General features: G+C 37.8%; 1 protein-coding gene across 1 annotated transcript in view; it reads left to right on the plus strand.

Annotated features, from left to right (window-relative positions):
- The first annotated feature begins 1,446 nt into the window (after nt 1-1,446).
- Nucleotides 1,447-18,964, plus strand: part of DHX15 (DEAH-box helicase 15) — a 51,193-nt gene continuing 33,675 nt past the window's right edge. Inside the window, exons 1-3 of the mRNA XM_059923252.1 lie at nt 1,447-1,687; nt 7,522-7,957; nt 11,259-11,452. Of these exons, the coding sequence (XP_059779235.1) occupies nt 1,617-1,687; nt 7,522-7,957; nt 11,259-11,452 (701 nt within the window). The 5' untranslated portion in view covers nt 1,447-1,616. The remainder of the gene's footprint in view (nt 1,688-7,521; nt 7,958-11,258; nt 11,453-18,964) is intronic.

Here is an 18,964-nt window from a genome sequence, read left to right on the forward strand (position 1 = left end):
TGACAGGCTGATGCCTCTTAGGGTGGAACATTTCTGCAGGTAGAATTCTAAGCTTTTCCCTCACTGTTTCTCCAAAATTTTAGAGCACTTTATAGTATCCCTCAAACTGGGAACCTGGAGACCTGAGCCTGGAAATGTGAGAGTGAAATCTGGATTTTAATTCTGACGTTGACACTAACTGGTGAACCTGGTCATCACAGGGGTTAGATTTCCTCATTTGGAAAATGAAGCAGAAAGAGAAGATCAGCTGGAAACCCTTCCAGGTTTACAATTCAGTGATTATGCATCATGATCTCCAACAAAAGTCAATATGCTGTTAATGTACTTTTAGGGTAGAAAGTTGTACTGGGTATTTTATAAGTGAAGATACTCACTTTTCTTTGGGCTGATCTTGGAATGTGGATTTTGTACCAAAAAAAAAAAAAAGAATTCTCTTTATAAGCTGCAATTGTAGAGTTGTATTTAACCTTAGAGATTGCAATTCTGAGGATTGGATAAGAACCCTAATATGGTCTTCCAGGGCATCCAAATGACCACTGCGCAAACTACATAAATCACCCGGCTTGGGTTGGTTCACAGATCTTTTTCTTGTGTGCTTCTTCTGGGAATGAATGCAACTGAGCAAGCAGATAGGTTCTGGTGGGAGAGAGTCACAAAAGTCATAAAGTCATTCTACCCCACCAATTTGCTATGGCTTTAGGGACAGCCCTAATGGCTGTGTGACATAACCTCTCTGTCTTGGCGTCCACATCTATTAAATAACACCTACTTTGCAGGGTTACTGTAAGAATCAGAATAGAGGTAGGGTTAACACCGTGGAAGCACATAATATGCACACAGGAAAAAGTTATGCCCTTACTGCCAATTTTCCCTATTCCAGTAAAAACATCAATAGGTTGAGTGCAATCTGTCCGTGCTTGGTAAAAAGAAGCAAAATGTTAAATCAACTATCGTATAAAATAAACAATTAAAAAAAAAAGGCAAAATGGATTATGGTAAGTCTTGACATTTTCTCACCTCAGTTTCCCCACTGCAATTGAGAATGTCCGGTCAGTGGCTTCAAGTGCTAGATCTGGAGTTATAGTTGGGTACCAATCCTGGCTCTGTCCCTTATCAGCTGTATAATCTCGATTAGTTTTTCAACCTCTGTGGGTCTCAGATTCCCCTAATGCCAGGGTAATACAGATGGATAGGATTTCCTAACTAGGATTAGACTTCCTCTTCTCTCAATTTCCTAAATCGGAGGGCCGTGAAGGGCCCAAGGTACCAACCCGCCTAGCACCCACCCAGAGGGCAGAAAATGCCTGCCAGAGGGAGGGCGGAAGAAGGGCGGGTCAACGAGGCGGTGGGCGGGGCTGGAGTTCCCGCCTCCTATGCGTGTGCGCGCACCACGGACGCACGCACGCACGCACAGCATACCGCGGAAGCGCGCGCGCAGGCCCAGCCCTCATCGCCGCCGCCATTTTAGCTCCTGGTTCCGGCCGCACGGTGTAGGCTGTTGTAGCGGGAGGGGTGGGGGTCCTCCAGAGTTTTGTAGCTGCCTTCGACTGCACCGATAGAGCCGCTAGGTTCTCTTTTTTTCTTCCTTCGTAACCGCCCGCTCGAAGAGTCCGAAGATGTCTAAGCGACACCGGTTGGACCTGGGGGAGGATTACCCCTCCGGCAAGAAGCGTGCGGGGACCGATGGGTAAGCCAGGCCGGGGACGCGAGGCAGGGGCTCAGGCTTTGTTGGGGTCCCGGCCGGGAGCGGGCCACGGGCCCCGACCCTTTTGTTTCCCTCTGGGCTCGGGTCACTGGCGGCGGGGCGCGGGAGAGCGGACCCTCAGGCGATCGGCCCGGCAAGGGCACGGGGAGCTGAGTGGCGCGGTGGCCGCTCGGCCCAGTCGGGAGAGCGGAGAGGCCTGTCGTGGCCAGTAGGGTGCCTCCTCCCCGGGCGGAGTCGAGCAAGAGTCACTTCGAGGGGAGCGGACGGGAGGGAACCGCGGACCTCGTGGCCTGGGCTCCTGGTAAGGCCTGGAGCCCGGGGAGAGGGTGGGGGAGGGCGCGGCGGGAGTAATCGTTTCCAAGGGCACCAGGTACTTCTCAGGCATTGGGGTCGGGGAGAGGGCCTTGGGGGGCGGCTGGGCGCCCAGCAAGGGGAGAAGCGGAGGCCGGAAAGTGAGCGAAGCGCGTGGATTCTGGTGTAGGCTGGGGTGGAGGTGCTGGGAGTAGAGTGAGGCGTGCAGACGAGGAGTTCTCGGGGGAGGGGAGAGTAGAGGGCCAGCCGGGAGAAAGGAAAACGTGGAGTATACCTGATGGGCTGGAGGGCTGGTGGTTTGGAGCCGCGGAGTTTATACTTTGGCGGGAGAGTGCGTGCCTCGGTCCATTCAAACACTTCAAAGTAGATACTAGGCAAACTTCCGCTCTCTGCCCACGCTCCCGCCATCTCCTTTATTTCCTGCTTTGGCCGAAACAGTAGTTATTGGGCATCCCCGGGATAGCAATTAGAAGGCATTCTTTTTTTCCAATAAGTTCTTGTTTTCTGTGTCCCTCCCCCGTCCTCGTTCTTAGGTAGCTTTTGAAACAAGAAGGCTCTTTTCAAAAGTTTTTAGTGTTTACGGCAAAATATCGCCCGTCGGGAGGTTGCTTGGGAGTTGAAATAGACCACGCCCGTGGTGTTTCAGATTCCTTTCTACTTACCTTTTCTTAAAGGTGCAGAGGAATTTAACAGTTAACCTTAGCAATTGCATCAAAATCATTTCTTGTCCAGTGTGTATTTTCGTTCCTGAAGTACAGAGATTTATTTGGATAATTCAGGCAGAGCCATGAAAGTCTGAATATCTTCAATACTTAGCATAATTTTGCATTTTATTGTGTGTGTACGTGTGCAGAATCACTGTGTCAAGTCTGTATAACTTTTGTTCACTCAGTCCTTCCTTTCGGTTGATTGAGGTGTGTGTGTCTGGGGAGTATAAGCCAGGATAGGGTATACTTTTTGGTGGCTTTCCGTATATTGAATATGGAAAGCATAAATATATAACATTTTAATCGTGTAAATTTTTTAGTTTACAGTGTTCGATGTCAGCTTTCTCTCCCTCACCCCAACACACACAGCAGAACTTTAGCACATTTGAGCTACAAGTCACAGGCTCCTTAAGAGCTGGAAGTGACTTTAAAGAAAGTATACTCGGCTCCACTTGAGGGATGAGAAATGGAGACCCAGAGTTGTTAAGGTGGCTTGTGCAGCCTTACAGTTTACAGGTGGATCTAGAACCTTGATCTTTTAATTTTCAGTTTTAGCCTGTTGCTTTTTCCGATACAGCACACAGACTGTGACTGTAGTTAAGAGTCATTACGGCCCATTTTAATGACATTTACAATGGGTTGGTAAAGTAGGGAACACTTGGTTCTTTGTTCCTGTGAAGCAAAAATAAATTGCTTGTCATCTGGCTAAGATGCAACTAATGCCTCGCACAGAATTCAGATTGGAAAAAAAAATACGGGGAAGGAATGAATTCACTTACTGGTATTTGTGTGTTTGTGCACCATTTAAATGATTTTTTGGGGATTAGTGGGCCCATGATATGTACATGGGTTTGTTCCCCTTTCCTTGCAAATCCGACATCCTTAGTAAAAATGTGGACTTTTTAAGTCTGGTGGTGACCTTTTGATTCTCTTGGATATTATATATGACATCTACCTGTAAATGAACGAGAGTTCATCTTTGGAATAAAGCTCAAGTTCTGAGATGTTTTGGAGGGACATTTGTATACTCATTTCTATGTCACCTGAATGTCATTTCTGATAGAACTTTCTTTAGCAGTGGGCTTAGAGTGTTTATTAGTGCTTAGGGTTTTTTTTTTCCGTATTTAATAATTTAAAAAGTTACTTTTGTTGACTGTCATGCAGTCTTGCAGATTTTTCTTTTTTTTTAAGCCCTGCTAAGTAGCAGGTGGTTTTACATGAGAGGGTAGGCCTGTCAGTCTTGTGAACTCCACTGCCAAACATGGATGTCCCATTTTCCCCGCTACTCAGAAGGGAAGGTAATTCAGTGAGAGATTTTACTCAAATTCATGCTCCCAAACTATATGTGGCTTTATTTACTTTTGCTATATTTTAAGTTTGGAAACAGATAGAGAAGTTGAAGGTTTCTGTTACATACTGACCTTATTCCTTTTTCCACTTTTCCCACAACATTTTCTGTGTAAAATTATTAACCAAAAGACAACTTACTGTTGAAATATGGAAAAAAATTTTGAAAACAGGAACATTTTTCACTTTGATGTTAGTTTCTGATATTACTGCTTGGTAAGAGTTTTTTCGGTTAAAAATGTGAAACATAGATAAGATAACATAAGTACAGTGTTCCCAAAACTATTTCAGGTGCTTTATAAACAGGTTTTCACTGCAGTTCTGTGATGAGATTAAGTAACTTGCCCCAGGGAACACAAGAAATGTCCATTCATAAAGATATAAAGAAAAGGGGAAAAAATTATCAAATCTTCATCCTCATCTTTATTTAATCCCTTGATGAAAATTTTTTTAGATCTCTGCATATTTATTCACAGGTATCCTGTTTGATACCAATAGGATCTTTTAATATGTATTATTTGTGCTTTGATTTTTTTTAAATTCACCCAGAAATATGGAATGGATATACATTATTCTTTTCATTGGCTGCATAGTATTCCACTTGTAAAGGGGTATCATAACTTATTTAACCAATTTCCTGTTCACTGATGTTTTGGTAGTTTCCTAGTCTTACAAGTGAAAAGTGTGATGAACATCCTTATGTGTACTTATATCCCTAGAAGTCCCTGAAAGTGAGATTACCAGATTAAAAGCAATGCTTGTTTAAAATACTCTGATTTTGATAACCAATTTACATCTTCATTAGCATTTCTTTAGTTTCTGTTACTCCATGTAGAATTTTAACATGGTATTTTAAATTTAAAAAATAAATGATAACCAATGTTTATTGGGCATTTATTATGTTCCAGGCACTACTTTAAGCACATTATATATATTAACTCATTTAACCCTTGCAATACCCCACAAGAGCTTTTTATAGATGAGGAAAGAAATAAATGTGGTCATATAGTTAGCTTAAGTGCTGAGCCAGGATTAAGCTGAGATAAAATACTGAACCACGTGCTAAACAACTGTGTCCTGTTGTGTCTTTCCCTGCCAGTATTGTGGCTAAGTGATCACTGCTTTGATAATTAGTTTTTTAAGCATTATACCTCGATTAGTAAATCTTCTAAGTAACAAACTCCTCTATAATAAAGGTGCCTGTTTAAAAAAGAAAACATGCATGTACACAATATTCTGCATGTATTTATGAAGCAGTAGGTTTGAGGGCCCCCCCCCCCCCCCCGCACTGACCCTTAATTTTTATCTTCCCTTTCCTGTTGAAGGTAGATAGTTTGAATCACAGGCAATATTTCTAGGTGATTGAATTTGCTTTCTTATTTTAATCTAAGAGACTATTTTATCAATACTTCTCGCTTTGCAGATTAGTAAATTGAGGCTTATACCTTTCCAGTGGTTATGCGACTGTGACCTAGGTGCTCGTGCTCCTTTTACTCTTATATCAGAGTTAAACCCCAATTCATGGTCAGCAGTTAATCTTTGTGTCTTCAGAATGTATTTTATGCTTCCTCTGTTGCAGTTATTTTTGGTAATAAAGTTTCTGGTGAAGTAGGCGCTTGAAAAACATGCATTATTTAGACCAGATGTTCTTTAAGGATTCTTTATGTTCTATGAACTATAAAATGTCTAGTCTTTGAATCCATTCCTGACTACAGTGCTTCTCACTTTGCTGGACATGTATCTATCCTGTTGTAAACTTATTCTCATTCACATTCTCGGGCTGTGCAAATACTTATTTAATTACAAGCACCTTAAACTGGAGCAGAATGAGAGAAGCAAAGAAAGGATGGTTGATGGTATATTGCGAAGATAGGCCAGGAAGCTTACGTTCTGAGTTATGGGACCTCATTTTGTATGCTGAGTAGGTTATCCTTTAGGTTCCTTTGATTTCTTTCTCTTTATGCCAGATGGGATGAGAAGCTTCGATCCTAGCTTGTATGTCCTGTAATTCTGTAGAAGGGAACATTGGGTTGGGGGAAGGGAGAATCGCTTTTTATATATACATATGTGAAAAGATTATATATATGTAAAAAATATATGTGTGTATGAATATTTGTGTACATATAATAAGGTTTTTCTCTACTTAGACAAGTTCCTGTGGAATAGAATTATTTATTTCAGAAGGGACAATATCAAATATAATTGGTCAGCTTACCATTTTTGTAATTGGGGAACCATCCTAACTCATGCTGGGCTCAGCATTTTAGCTGTATTCTACCAAGGGGAGTAACTGTTGCCCAGCTTATGTGCCATTACATCAGAATGAATGGTCTTCCCTAGTCTGCTGCTGATAATTGGGGCATGGGAAATTTGTATGTCTTTTGTGTGTTATGGATAAGGAACAGTGACATGTTTAGCAGCTTGTGTCATGGTTCCATGTTGCCTCACTATTTCAAATCTGAGTCCAAACACCTTGTGGCACATTTGTCTGCTATAGGATTTAGTCTGAAGTAAACTAGATTAGTAAAATGAATAAGCATAGATAATTTTAAAATTCTTACTGGTTAGGGATCATCTCTAGTATCTAGAAGTAGATACTAGAATTGGCTAAATGACCTAAGATTAATATGGCGGTCATCTGCATAATTTAAACATTTTAAACAACTTAATAGTGTTCAGTGAAGCTTGTTTTTAAATGAGCTACTTTTCACTTTATGGGTGATCAAAGTATACATAGGTTTTACAAAGTACTTCCCAGTGTCTTTTACTATTGCTGTTAAGGATACATGCAAGAGTAAACAATGAAAACAAGAATAAAAAGTTTTCGTTTTCCTTATAGAGCAATAGATGCATTTTGAACAAAATTTGGAAAGTGTTAACTTAGGAAAACAAACTTGCTAATTCTTTAACTCAGAATTTTGTTCTGAATTTTGTTTGTATTACTGTAATGTGAGGTGGAATTGTCTTTGAGGCCAGAAGCAATAAAAGACTTAGTTCTTGCTAAATTTTGAACATACTTTCAGTGTGAAAATACCTTTTCATGTAACCTGAAGGAGAATCTGGGAAAGACTGATGCCATTCTCTTTTTGCCTAATTTGTCCCTACCTTTTTCCCACACTGCCCTCAGTCTTTAATTTCTAAGAAGGAAAGGATTTTACATGCAGAATGAGTTCTTGTGTTATCTCAGCTGATGGCTAAAGGTGGAAAGAGACTGTTCCTTAATAGAATTTGATGCATCATCAAGGAAGGGAAAGATGTTTATGGATTAGGCATGGAGAATCCTTGATTACAAGTTATTTTTCATTGTTTCTGATACTTCGAGTTTTATATCAGTTTATTTGGTTGTTGGACATTTACTTTCTTGTGACTAATGCCACTATGAACATTTTGCGTAAAATTTGGAATCTGAATTGTAAATTTTTTTTATTATTATTATTTTTTTGTTTTTAGGAAGGATCGAGATCGTGAGCGTGATCGTGAAGATCGGTCTAAAGATCGAGAACGAGAACGAGATAGAGGAGATAGAGAGCGGGAGAGGGAGAAAGAAAAGGAGAAAGAATTGCGAGCTTCCACGAATGCTATGCTTATCAGTGCTGGATTACCACCTTTAAAAGCTTCCCATTCAGCTCACTCAACCCACTCGGCACATTCAGCACATTCAACACATTCTGCTCATTCTACACACACCGGACATGCAGGACACACATCACTTCCACAGTGCATTAATCCATTTACCAACTTACCCCATACGCCTCGATACTATGATATTCTGAAGAAACGGCTTCAGCTCCCTGTTTGGGAATACAAGGATAGGTTTACAGATATTCTGGTTAGACATCAATCCTTTGTACTTGTTGGTGAGACTGGGTCTGGTAAAACAACACAGGTGAGTTATTGAATACCACAGTCCATACTTTATTAATGTTTACGTTTACTAAATGTTGCGTATTTGGTTCTGGTGGTTATTCTCATTGGCTGTCTGTCAGAACTTTTTGAAGCATAGCTGCTTTTTTTTCTTTTTTTTTAAAAACAAGTAATGCATGGATTTTTTTTTTTTTAAGTACTTTATTTATTTATTTATTTTATTTATGGCTGTGTTGGGTCTTCGTTTCTATGCGAGGGCTTTCTCTAGTTGCGGCAAGCGGGGGCCACTCTTCATCGAGGAGCGCGGGCCTCTCACTATCGCGGCCTCTCTTGTTGCGGAGCACAGGCTCCAGACGCGCAGGCTCAGCAATTGTGGCTCACGGGCCTAGTCGCTCCGCGGCATGTGGGATCTTCCCAGACCAGGGCTCGAACCCGTGTCCCCTGCATTGGCAGGCAGATTCTCAACCACTGCGCCACCAGGGAAGCCCCATAGCTGCTTTTATGTTTAGCAATTTTTAGTGACTTACGGGGTCGGAATCCTGTAGGGAGTACCTATTTTCCTGAGTCTCTTTGGAAAAACAGCAGTGCTGTTTTTTCCAGTTTTATTATGTAAATTATGGCAGTGATACTCTCCCACCCACTTTGAATCTGGGGTGGTACATATTTGGGGGCACAAGGTTTGTTTTCCAATGCTTGGGTGGAGAGAGCTGAACCATTGGAATGATTTTGTTTTTGTCATTTTCATTTCTTTGTTTTTGTTTTTATAATTGTTTTGAACTATGTGAATATTATTTATTCTTTTAAAAAATAGAAGAGCTAAGTAAAGTCTTTTTACTTGTGACCTCAATGCAATAGTGTCCCCGTCCTCCCCACCCCTGAACTAAACACACGTTAGTGTTGTATTAGAAATATATTTAGGATACTTCTCAAACATGGATGAGCCATTATTTACTAGGCCCATGTAATAGACGTTTAGGCTGCTTCTAATGGTTGTTTTGCATGGGCAAGTATATCTTTAGGATAAATTCTCAGAAGTAGAAATTACTGGGTCAGAAGATCGATTATAATTGTGGAACGTACAGCCAAATAGCCTTCTATAGGGAACGTATCAGTTTACCGTTCCGTGAGCATGTGTGAGAGCATATGTGGGAAACCACTAGAGTGTACTACTGAACTTGAACTTTTGCAAATCTGACAGGAGAAAAACGGTATTTCAGTGTAATTTTTAATTTGCATTTTCTTGCTATGAGTGAGGTAACCATATTTTCATTTTCAGATGCTTGAGCCTGACCCATCAGAAAATTTCTTAGATTTTACAAAAATAACAGCCCCTGGCTATTGTAGAAAATTTGGAAAATTCAGGAAAGTGTTGAAATGAATTTAATAATTACTTATCCTGCAGAAATAATTGCTATGTTTCCTATGGGCCTGATTTTCCATGTTTATGTACCTATGAACATGTTTAGGTTTGAGCATACTGCATATACAGGTTATCCTGTATGTGTATAATTTAAGTTACACAATGCCACAAATCTATCATTTTGAGTATTTCATGGAGACATTTTGAAGGCTACAATAGCAACCCAGATTGGAGGCTTTTGTTATATAAAAGACTGAGCCTTAGTATGTTTTTTCTTTTTAAATGGAGGAAATGTAATGCTGATGTTAGAAGCTAAAACTGTTGGTTTATTTTTATCACCTTATGGAAATTTAAAGAAATACATGAAAAGATGTAACTCTAAGCTTATTAATATTATATTTTTAATAATTATTTCATCTGGTTTATCTAGTTTGTGTAGTATTAATAGCACCCATTTAGTCAGCAATTGGGTAAAGCCAGGCACTGTGTACTTTGTATTATCTCATTTAAGTTTTTCAACAGCCATGCAAGGAAGTTGTTAATCACCATTTTACAGATGAGCAAAATGAGGCTTTGATTTATGAGAGGTTTAGTGGGTTGCCCTAGGTTACACAGTAGATACAGGTGGATTCAGTATTTAAAACTCTGTCCCTTTGTCTCATAGCCAAACTTATATTTATTTCATATTACTCTTCTGTGATCTTATATGATTAACCTTATTTCAGAGATGAGTTTATTTAGTAGCAGTTAGTGGAGAAGAAGGGCAAGTGAACTCAAAACAAGATTTGTGATTTTTTGGATTAGTATTTTTTTTTTTTTTAAATACTTAAGATACATGGATACCTAGGATTGCAGGGATTTGGGGGATTCAAAGGGAAACAACAGTGTAAATAGTGAATTTTACACAAATGCTTTTTCCGCATGCTCCTATTAAACTTTGACTCAAAACCATTAAGAATAGTTAGCCATTTTTTGGTTATCTTTTTGTGCCTATCAGAAAGTGAAATTCTCCAAACACAATTGCAGAAGGAACCTAACTAAAATGTAGTAATAGTACAACTAGTATTCTTCAAATATCACTGTACAAATCCTATACCAAAAAAATGCCATGTTTCCTGTAGCATTAAAATCTGTTAGGCTTTTGGAGGCTTTGATGGAGATGCATCATGTCTTTCTTGTAGGAGTGGTTTCCAATTTAATGTAGTAAGCACTTAGATTTTTCCCATGGTTCTTTCCCAGGTAAGTGAGTAGAGAACCATTAAATTAGCAGATCTCTTAGTTTCTGTTTATAATGGAACAGCCAGGAAATTCAGTGTCATCATGGCAACAACCAACTACTTATGCTTGTTGGTCTTTTTTTTTTTTTTTTTTTTTTCCTTTGTTTACCCTTCATTGCCCTCCTTCAGGGAAGTGCTGTTGCTGCTTCTATAGGTCCTATTGAATTTGAGATTGATAGTTAACTAAAATTAACTTTTAAGATGTACCTAAGGTGTTGCCATTGTGCATACTTCTGAGGGGAGAAGGATAGGAGTTAGATTCTGCTGGCTTACCAAGTATGAGCTAAATTTGTAACTTAAATTGTATAGGAATTTAAGTTACAGTTTCTTAGAATATTTTTGGGAACTAACATTTGTTATGAAGTAGAATTTTCGTAAGTTGGAATTTTTCCAGTGCATAGAGAAATGCTTGGTGGTGGAACATTGACAACATAGAGCATATTCAGCAAAGCCTCAGTGGACCTAGCTCACTGAGGAGTACAGTTATGACATATCAGTGTTATACATGACCCTTCCTCGTCTTGGCGAGCTCATGCTATTACAAGTTTAAGTCATAAGTAATAATTTGTGGTGTGCCTAAATTGAATTTTGTTTAAAATTATTAGAATGAGATAAAACACTTCATGTTAAATATACCTGATGTGCAGGCAGAGTAGAATTAATTTAAATGTGAAATTATTTGATAGATTCCACAGTGGTGTGTGGAGTACATGCGATCATTACCAGGACCCAAAAGAGGAGTTGCCTGTACCCAACCCAGGAGAGTGGCTGCAATGAGTGTGGCCCAGAGAGTTGCTGATGAAATGGATGTGATGTTGGGCCAGGAAGTTGGTTACTCCATTCGATTTGAAGACTGCAGTAGTGCAAAAACCATTCTTAAGTAAGTACTACCTTTAAAAATGAACACTTTTTTCCCCTCTGTTTTTATTTTCTGCCACCAGATAGGGGACTTTGCTAGTGGAGTCTCAAGCCATCTAACTTTAGAATAATCCAGATTAGACCTTCTTATGCTTACTAGACGACTTTTTAATATGGATTCTTTTTCTTGGTAGTAATATATGTATAGCTATTCAGTGGTCATTGGAGTTCAAAGGTCAGATTTTTTAGTTACTTGGTGCAATATCTTAGGTGAAATGTTGTATCATTTAAATATGGTAGAAAAGTAAAGTGATATATTTAGTAAAAGACAGTTACTTTTAGAATGAATGATGTGTGGGAAGGGGTATGATTTATTTGGGTGAGAGAGCTTTTAATGTTAACTGTACAGCTATTACCATGCATATGTTATGAGCTAAAGGAGGAATCTTTTGTCTTGTGATATACTCTTGGAGTCTCCTCAAAGACCTCGTTCCTCTTCATTATACCATGGTGCACATGATTGACAACCATGCTGAGCTTTTTTCTAACATTTTCTTTAACTTCCCTAATTTTTTATCTTCATCTTAACACTTCCATTCTGCATAAGTAGTGATGTTTGTTGCCTGATGGTAATTCTTTTGAAAATCTTCCCCTGTTTTTAACTTCTGTTTATTCTGTGTACATATAACATTTCAATCATTTTTTAAAAACAATTTCCTTGTCATGATACAGTCTTCTCCCTCAGGCTGTTTTTAAAAGACAATTGGGAATAAAATGTTACATGGACAGTGACATGAGTCTTTGATGGCAGAGTACATACTGTGTTATGGGGGAAACTATATATTTTACAGAAAACTTCAAATGTATGTAAAAGTAGAATAATACTGTAATGAACTCGTGTTTATTTGTCTTGCATCTTCAAACTTGGCCAATCTTATTTCATCCATATCTCAACCTTTTATATGTCCCATATAATTTGAAGTAAATCCTAGGCATCGTATACTTTCATCTGTAAATATTTCAGTGCATCTCTCGCGAAGATAAGATTTCTTGAAATGTAACTGTGATATCACAACTTAAAATTTTTCCATAATCAGAACATTGTTACCCTCAAGTTTCATTTCAATTTCTTAGTTTCTTTGATATATTATTTTATTAGAACTTCAGATTGTTTCATTTTTAATAGCAGTTGAACCTTAGGTGTTTACTTCAGCTCGTCTTTATGACTTTATGAGACATGTTTTTGGCTTAAACCTTAATCTTCATTGAATAAATCTTTTTAGTTTAGTGGTAGTCACATTATTGGTTGGTTGTAATTACAGTATAATTGACAAAAACACTACATAAGCAAAATCTTAACTTGCGATTTTTTTTTTATTTAAGATTAGAGAATGTCAAGCAGTTGAGGATAATAAAAGGCAGATTTTACTCATCTTTAGGAGGAATAATATTCTAAAATTTGATTCAGTATACATTGAATTTTTTTTTTAAAGCCACAGTTGAGCAGGGAGAACAGAATTTGGAAATTCGGAGATGAGAAAGTTACATGCAGTGTTGGGGCAGAATGTGTGTATGTTTGTAGTAGGAAGTGGTAGGCTTTTAAAAGGTGTATGCTTGTGAAAGATTTTGGTTCAGTTAATAGGGAGTGACAAGTAACAGATTTGATAGCTGAAAATGAAAGTATCTTTGGCATTGTGATGTTTTCTTAATGGAATGGTTTCTGGAGGCTATAATGAAATTTAAAAAAACTTTAATTCTTGACAGGGTAAGCTTATTGGAATTTCTTCTAGAATCTTCTGAAGAGCTAGAAGCTAACTTAGTATTATCTTTAAGTGATATCAAATCCTATTAGTACAGGGTTAGTGGTAGTTTTAACTAAAGGGAGTGCTCCATTAAGTGCAGTGTCTTATGAATCCCTATATGTATTTTGTATAGTCATCTATCAACTCATTTCTTGAGAACCCAGTGTTCAAAAAACATTTAAAGCTTTAACTTAATGAGGATCGGTTACATAGTTAATTGGGTAGGAAGAGTGAATACATCAGACAACTATCAGTACCCTCCATAAATTATTTTCATATATAGATATAAAATTCTTATGTATCTACTGTGTAGCCAGAAGAAGCCTTTAATTTTCACCATAGAAGGATGGTAAAGAGGACTAACTTATAAAGATTCTGTCTCAGGAGCTCAGAACTTAATTAACCATGTCCTTCCTGATTCATTGTGTATACTGAACAAATACATGTTTACTAATTAAATAAGTTTGAGAGTACTTTAGCCTAATTATATCTTTAAATCATCTTTATACAGATTAATGGTCCAAAGATAGTTTCTTCAGTGTTTGGGACACATAGATGTCTAGGTTCTAGATTTAATATTGTGCTATTTTAGAGGGTTGGATCTAGTGTAAATTAGTGCACAGTATGTTAGACTAGCCTTAAATAGCTATCTAGTCCCAGTAGACAGGTTACTTTTCAAAACCACCACTGCTAAATGGTTTTTATATTTTGTTTGTTGTGTTTGCCTGCTCCCATCTTTTTTTTTTTTTTTTTCCCTCCCTGAAGTATTTCTTTTGCAGTATATTTATGTTCCTTTGGCCATCTTGGAATGCACATTATTGGGAGGGGTACCTCATGAGGTAGCTATAAGAGCAGAATAGTCAGAAAGATTAAGTTGCCAAATTTGTAATGAGTCAGTGAAAAATATCTTAATTCATTTTAATGTTAGGAAGAGGTTGATAACAGTTTTGCACAGGATTTTAAGCACTTTGTACTTGGACTTGTAACAAATTTTAAGAAATCCATTCTTCATTCTTTGAAGGAGCTGATAACTTTTAAGGGAATAGAGCAGTTTAGTAGTCTTGAACTTTTGGGAAAACATCATAATATTTAAGTTATTAATTTAATAGCTAATTTCACTGTTATTTTAGGTGGTATGCTTCCTTTTTGTTTTTTTTTTTTCCTCAAACTGCCTAATTACTGAGAGATTGTGATATTGAGGGAATCCGGTAATTTACACAAGTAATGCTTATTCATTCATTCAGTCAGTTAATAATTGAGTACCTTCTGTGTGTTGGGCAGTGCTAGGTATAGTAAATCTGGTTCCTGTCTACATAAAGCAAATAAAAAAGTAAATATAAAATTTTAAATTATGATTAGGCTCTGAAAGAGAATTTTGGAGTGTATATGAAAGCATCTTTTGAGAATTCAGCTGAGACTAGAAAAGAGAAGGCAGAATTTTAAGGCAAGGACTGAACTAAAAGTAATGGTTTGCCAGGAGTAGGAATTGGGGTACAGAGAAGCAGATCTTTCCAGGCACATGGAACATCATTTTTAAAAACTTATTTTCTGAAGGGGAAAAAAAATCATACTTTTTACTTGAAGGCACTGTAGTCTGCATATTATTTAAAGTATCCAACTCATTTGTGTGAATCAGCATTTCCATGGCAGATGGCTTTTGAGATATTTCAGGACTGGTTTGTAGACAGTATGGATGATCAAAGATTGTTTTTTTTTGTTTTTTGGTTTTTTCCTTGCCTAATTAGAACATAAACCCTTTGGGAAGAGAGTTTGTGTCTGTATCTGTAGACATGTCTTGTGCATGAATCCTTTAAAAAAAAAAATTCTGAGGACACGGAAGGGGCAGCAGAGGAGTGTGAAAATTTGTCACTACAATGTAGACTAAGGGTGAATCTTAAATATAATCATGGAAAGGGTAGAATTTTCATGGAAAGACATTTTCCCTGATTTGTTCAAACTTGTCTTGGTGGAGAAGGTATAGTGATTTGATGTACATAATTTGCCTTTTATTCTGAGTCTTTTGCTTTTGGGTATCAGATTCATTTCAATTTGGGGATGTCACAAGACTAAGAATTCAACCCAGGATAATGTTGATGAAGCAGAAAGTGTTGCAGCTCTTTATTGGAGGACACATGCTTTTAGCTCTGTATGACTGTGCACTATCCTGAGATGTTTATCTTTTATATAACTTCAGGACAAGATGCTAGAAGATCAAGGAAAGTTAAAAGACAGGACATAGCTGAAATTTAATTAAGTGACGGGGAGAAATAAAGCCTTGGGTTTTAAGGTGTGGTAAGCCCTTTGTAAAACTTGAGGGAGAGAAGTTTTGAGCAAACCAGCCAAAGAAGTGCTTTTCCACGGAACATGGATCGGAAACTTGCGGAATTTTTTAATCTCCAAAAGACAGTCTAGGTAAGAAGATGAAAGAGAATCCAAAAATATTTAACAAATATAAGAACTCAGTAAAATAGAATATCTAAGGTTGACCCTTGGGGAGGATTTACCAGATATTGCCATAGCAAATTCTTTGGGACCCCTGGAAACAACAGTTCGAAGCACCAGCTGCATAAGGACTACTTAGAGATTCCAAAGTGGGTTTCCAGCAAGACAGTCTTGTTCTAAAAAGTTGACTTGAGAAGAGAAGCAAAAGGAAAGAGATTGTAGAGCACAGACTCTAGGATTGCAGTGCCTGAGTTGTGTCCTAGCTCTGCCACTTATTATCTGTGATTTTGGCCACGTAATTAACCTCCCCTGAGCTTAGTGCTTTTTCAGAAGATGGAACTGATAATAACAACTACATCTTAGGGTTGTTCTCAGATCACATGTGTAATTTGTGTGTAGCCCATGGAGTAATTCCTGTTACCCAGCAAGTGCTAAGTCAACATTTCTACTCTTGCTGCTGCTGACAGTGGTGGTAGATTTCCAGTTTGAGAAATTATTGGATCTTGTTAACCAGTTAACCCGGTTAATTTAAAACAGACTTATAAAACCAATTTAATAAAGTTCCTTTTAATACAACAATTGAATTACAATTTGGGGGTTTTAGCTTGAATTAAACATTGACGTTACTTGTCAATATGAAATTAATGAATGAATCCAAATATTATTTTAGGACTGGAGGTAAGATGTGGAAACAGATATCTGGTCATTAATTATACAAACATCAATTATAAACTACTTTATTGAACATCTGTTATATGGTAGGCTTTGTTCTAATTCAAGTGTAGCACTGAAGTTAGGGAAAGGCAGTTTTAGTGGATCTTTAGAAAGGGGTGGGAATAAAGAGTAAATGTGGCTATTTACCACTTAAGCAGTTCCTGTCATAGAGACTAAAAAATCACTGTTGTCACCTTAGAATTAAAATTCTCTTGACTTTTGTTAATTCATAGAAAGCTAACTTGATTTCCTAAAGGTCTGCATATAGTATTACATTTGACCCTTGTGTTTATACTTAGGCACTCGCAAGGGATTAGTTATAGAAGTCTCTTTTGTTTACAATGCCAACATCTTTAAAAACACCAAGTAGGGGGCTTCCCTGGTGGTCCAATGGTTAAGACTCCGTACTCCCAGTGTAGGGGGCACGGGTTCGATCCCTGGTCAGGGAACTAGATCCGCATGCTGCAACTAAAGATCTTGCATGCTGCAACTAAGACCTGGCGCAGCCAAATAAATTTAAAAAAAAACACTAAGTAGAACCTCCACATTGATCCTAGCTTTGTAAATTCTGTTGTGAAGATGGGAGAATATTTCCTTCAAAAGTTATGAAAATTTGCAGAATAGGCAGTATATTTTGAAAAAAATGATTTAGTTTCCTTATTTTTCTATTGTTAATTTCTTTTGCTTGAGTAGATCTCTAACTCTGAAACACATACCAAATGTATTTTGGCTGTTTGCCAAAATAAAGCTGTATTCTTTGGCTGCTGATCTTCAGCATTTCAGTTAATAACTATGAGGCTATATACTTGATAAGTGGGATTTGATGTTTTCTGTTTGGCTTTTTTGGTCCATTTTTTAAAAATTAATTAATTTGGCTGCGTCGGGTCTTAGTTGGGGCACGTGGGATCTTTTGTTGCATCACACGAGCTTCTCTCTGATTGCCGTGCGAGGGCTCAGTTCTGGCACGTGGGCTCTCTAGTTGTGTGTGGGCTCTAGCGCGAGAGGGCTCAGAAGTTGTGGCGGGCGGGCTTAGATGCCCTGCAGTGGCATGTGGGATCTTAGTTCCCCGACCAGGGATCGAACCCATGTCCCCTGCATTGGAAGGTGGATTCTTAACCACTGGACCACCAGGGGAGTCCCTGTCCATTTTTTTGATATTAGAATTGCATTAAAACATTGTAGATTGCAAATTATTCCGAGTACTGTATAGTACCTTTCCATGTGACTGTTTACATCTAATAGTGATTTGTTCTCATTGTAACCGATATCATGCTGAATATAGTGTTGTGGTTATAGTAAGATTAGTGTTGCTCATAATGGGTAATGCTTTTGCTAAGAATATGTCAAACTGAACTTGAGCCTGTATAAATCTTTATCCCTTTACCAGTGAAAAGATCATTATGTATATAAAGGAACTGAGCTAGTGTTGTTGGCTCTTTTCTGACTTGGTTGGGGAGGTAAGCTATGAAGCAATTAAGAAGGTAGTTTGAATGTCACATGAATTGTGTAGATGATTTCACAGAAGAGGTGGTACTTCATCTGAGCTGAGAAGGATGGAGAGACTTAAATGGGCAAATTAACTAGGTAGATAAGCTAGATTTTAAGTAGAGTAGAAGTTCCCATGCTGCTTTGGTTCACAGCATGCTTAACGTCAGGAGTTTTTTCATGACACCCTAGGCCTAAAGAAATAACTCAGAATTCTTGTTTATTTAGTAGTTTAGTTCTAAGAAGTATTTATGTTCTAACAACTTAATAGCCCATTAAACAAATATTGGACATTGAAAGAAAAAACTCAGTCATTATTTCATTCTTAACCACCATTATTTACTAATGTGATGTCTGCGGAATCAGATTGGATGCTTCCACCTTTACTTTTCTACACAGTAAACTTAGATTGTGCTTTAGTGGATTGTATGTGAGCTGTCCTTTAGGAAATCTTAATATTGAACAACCAGATGTCTTGCTTTTTTAAATGGCTGTGTTCTTGTGGATCAGGTTTGTGAAGTTGTCTAAATAAATTCATAGAACTGAGACATACAGTGCTAGCTATTTTGGACATGCACAGAAGACTTTCTTAAGTTAGTGATGAGTCCAGAAATAGCCAGGTCACTTGAAAGAGGTAAAAAACTTCATTTTTTAAACTGACTTCTATATACTTAAAATGTATGATCAACTTTTTTTGTGCACATGGCGTACAGAAGTACTGACTGACATTGGAAAAAAATTGTTTTGATGGATGAAGGTATTTGATAACTTTATCAGTAGCTCTTTAATAAGTATAATAGCATTCACTGTAAGCATGTTTAAAAATTGTTTGCTTTTTTTTTGGTAATCAACCATTTCATAGTGTTGGCATTTTGAAGGAAGGGTAGGGTGTTTAGACTCACCATATTTGCTGGTGAAAAGAACAATATTTTATAAAATCACTGTACTATATGTAGTTCTGTCTTCTAGTATTATTCCTGATAAATGCAAACTGTTTTAGCTTTGTTATTTTTCTGTTCCTTACTATTGTCATTAAAAAATTATTCTACCAATAGGGGCTTTAAACAAAAATAGGTTATGTGGTAGGAAAG

The sequence above is a fragment of the Balaenoptera ricei genome, chromosome 5 (genome assembly GCF_028023285.1).
Source record: "Balaenoptera ricei isolate mBalRic1 chromosome 5, mBalRic1.hap2, whole genome shotgun sequence".
NCBI classification, from domain to species: Eukaryota; Metazoa; Chordata; class Mammalia; order Artiodactyla; family Balaenopteridae; genus Balaenoptera; species Balaenoptera ricei.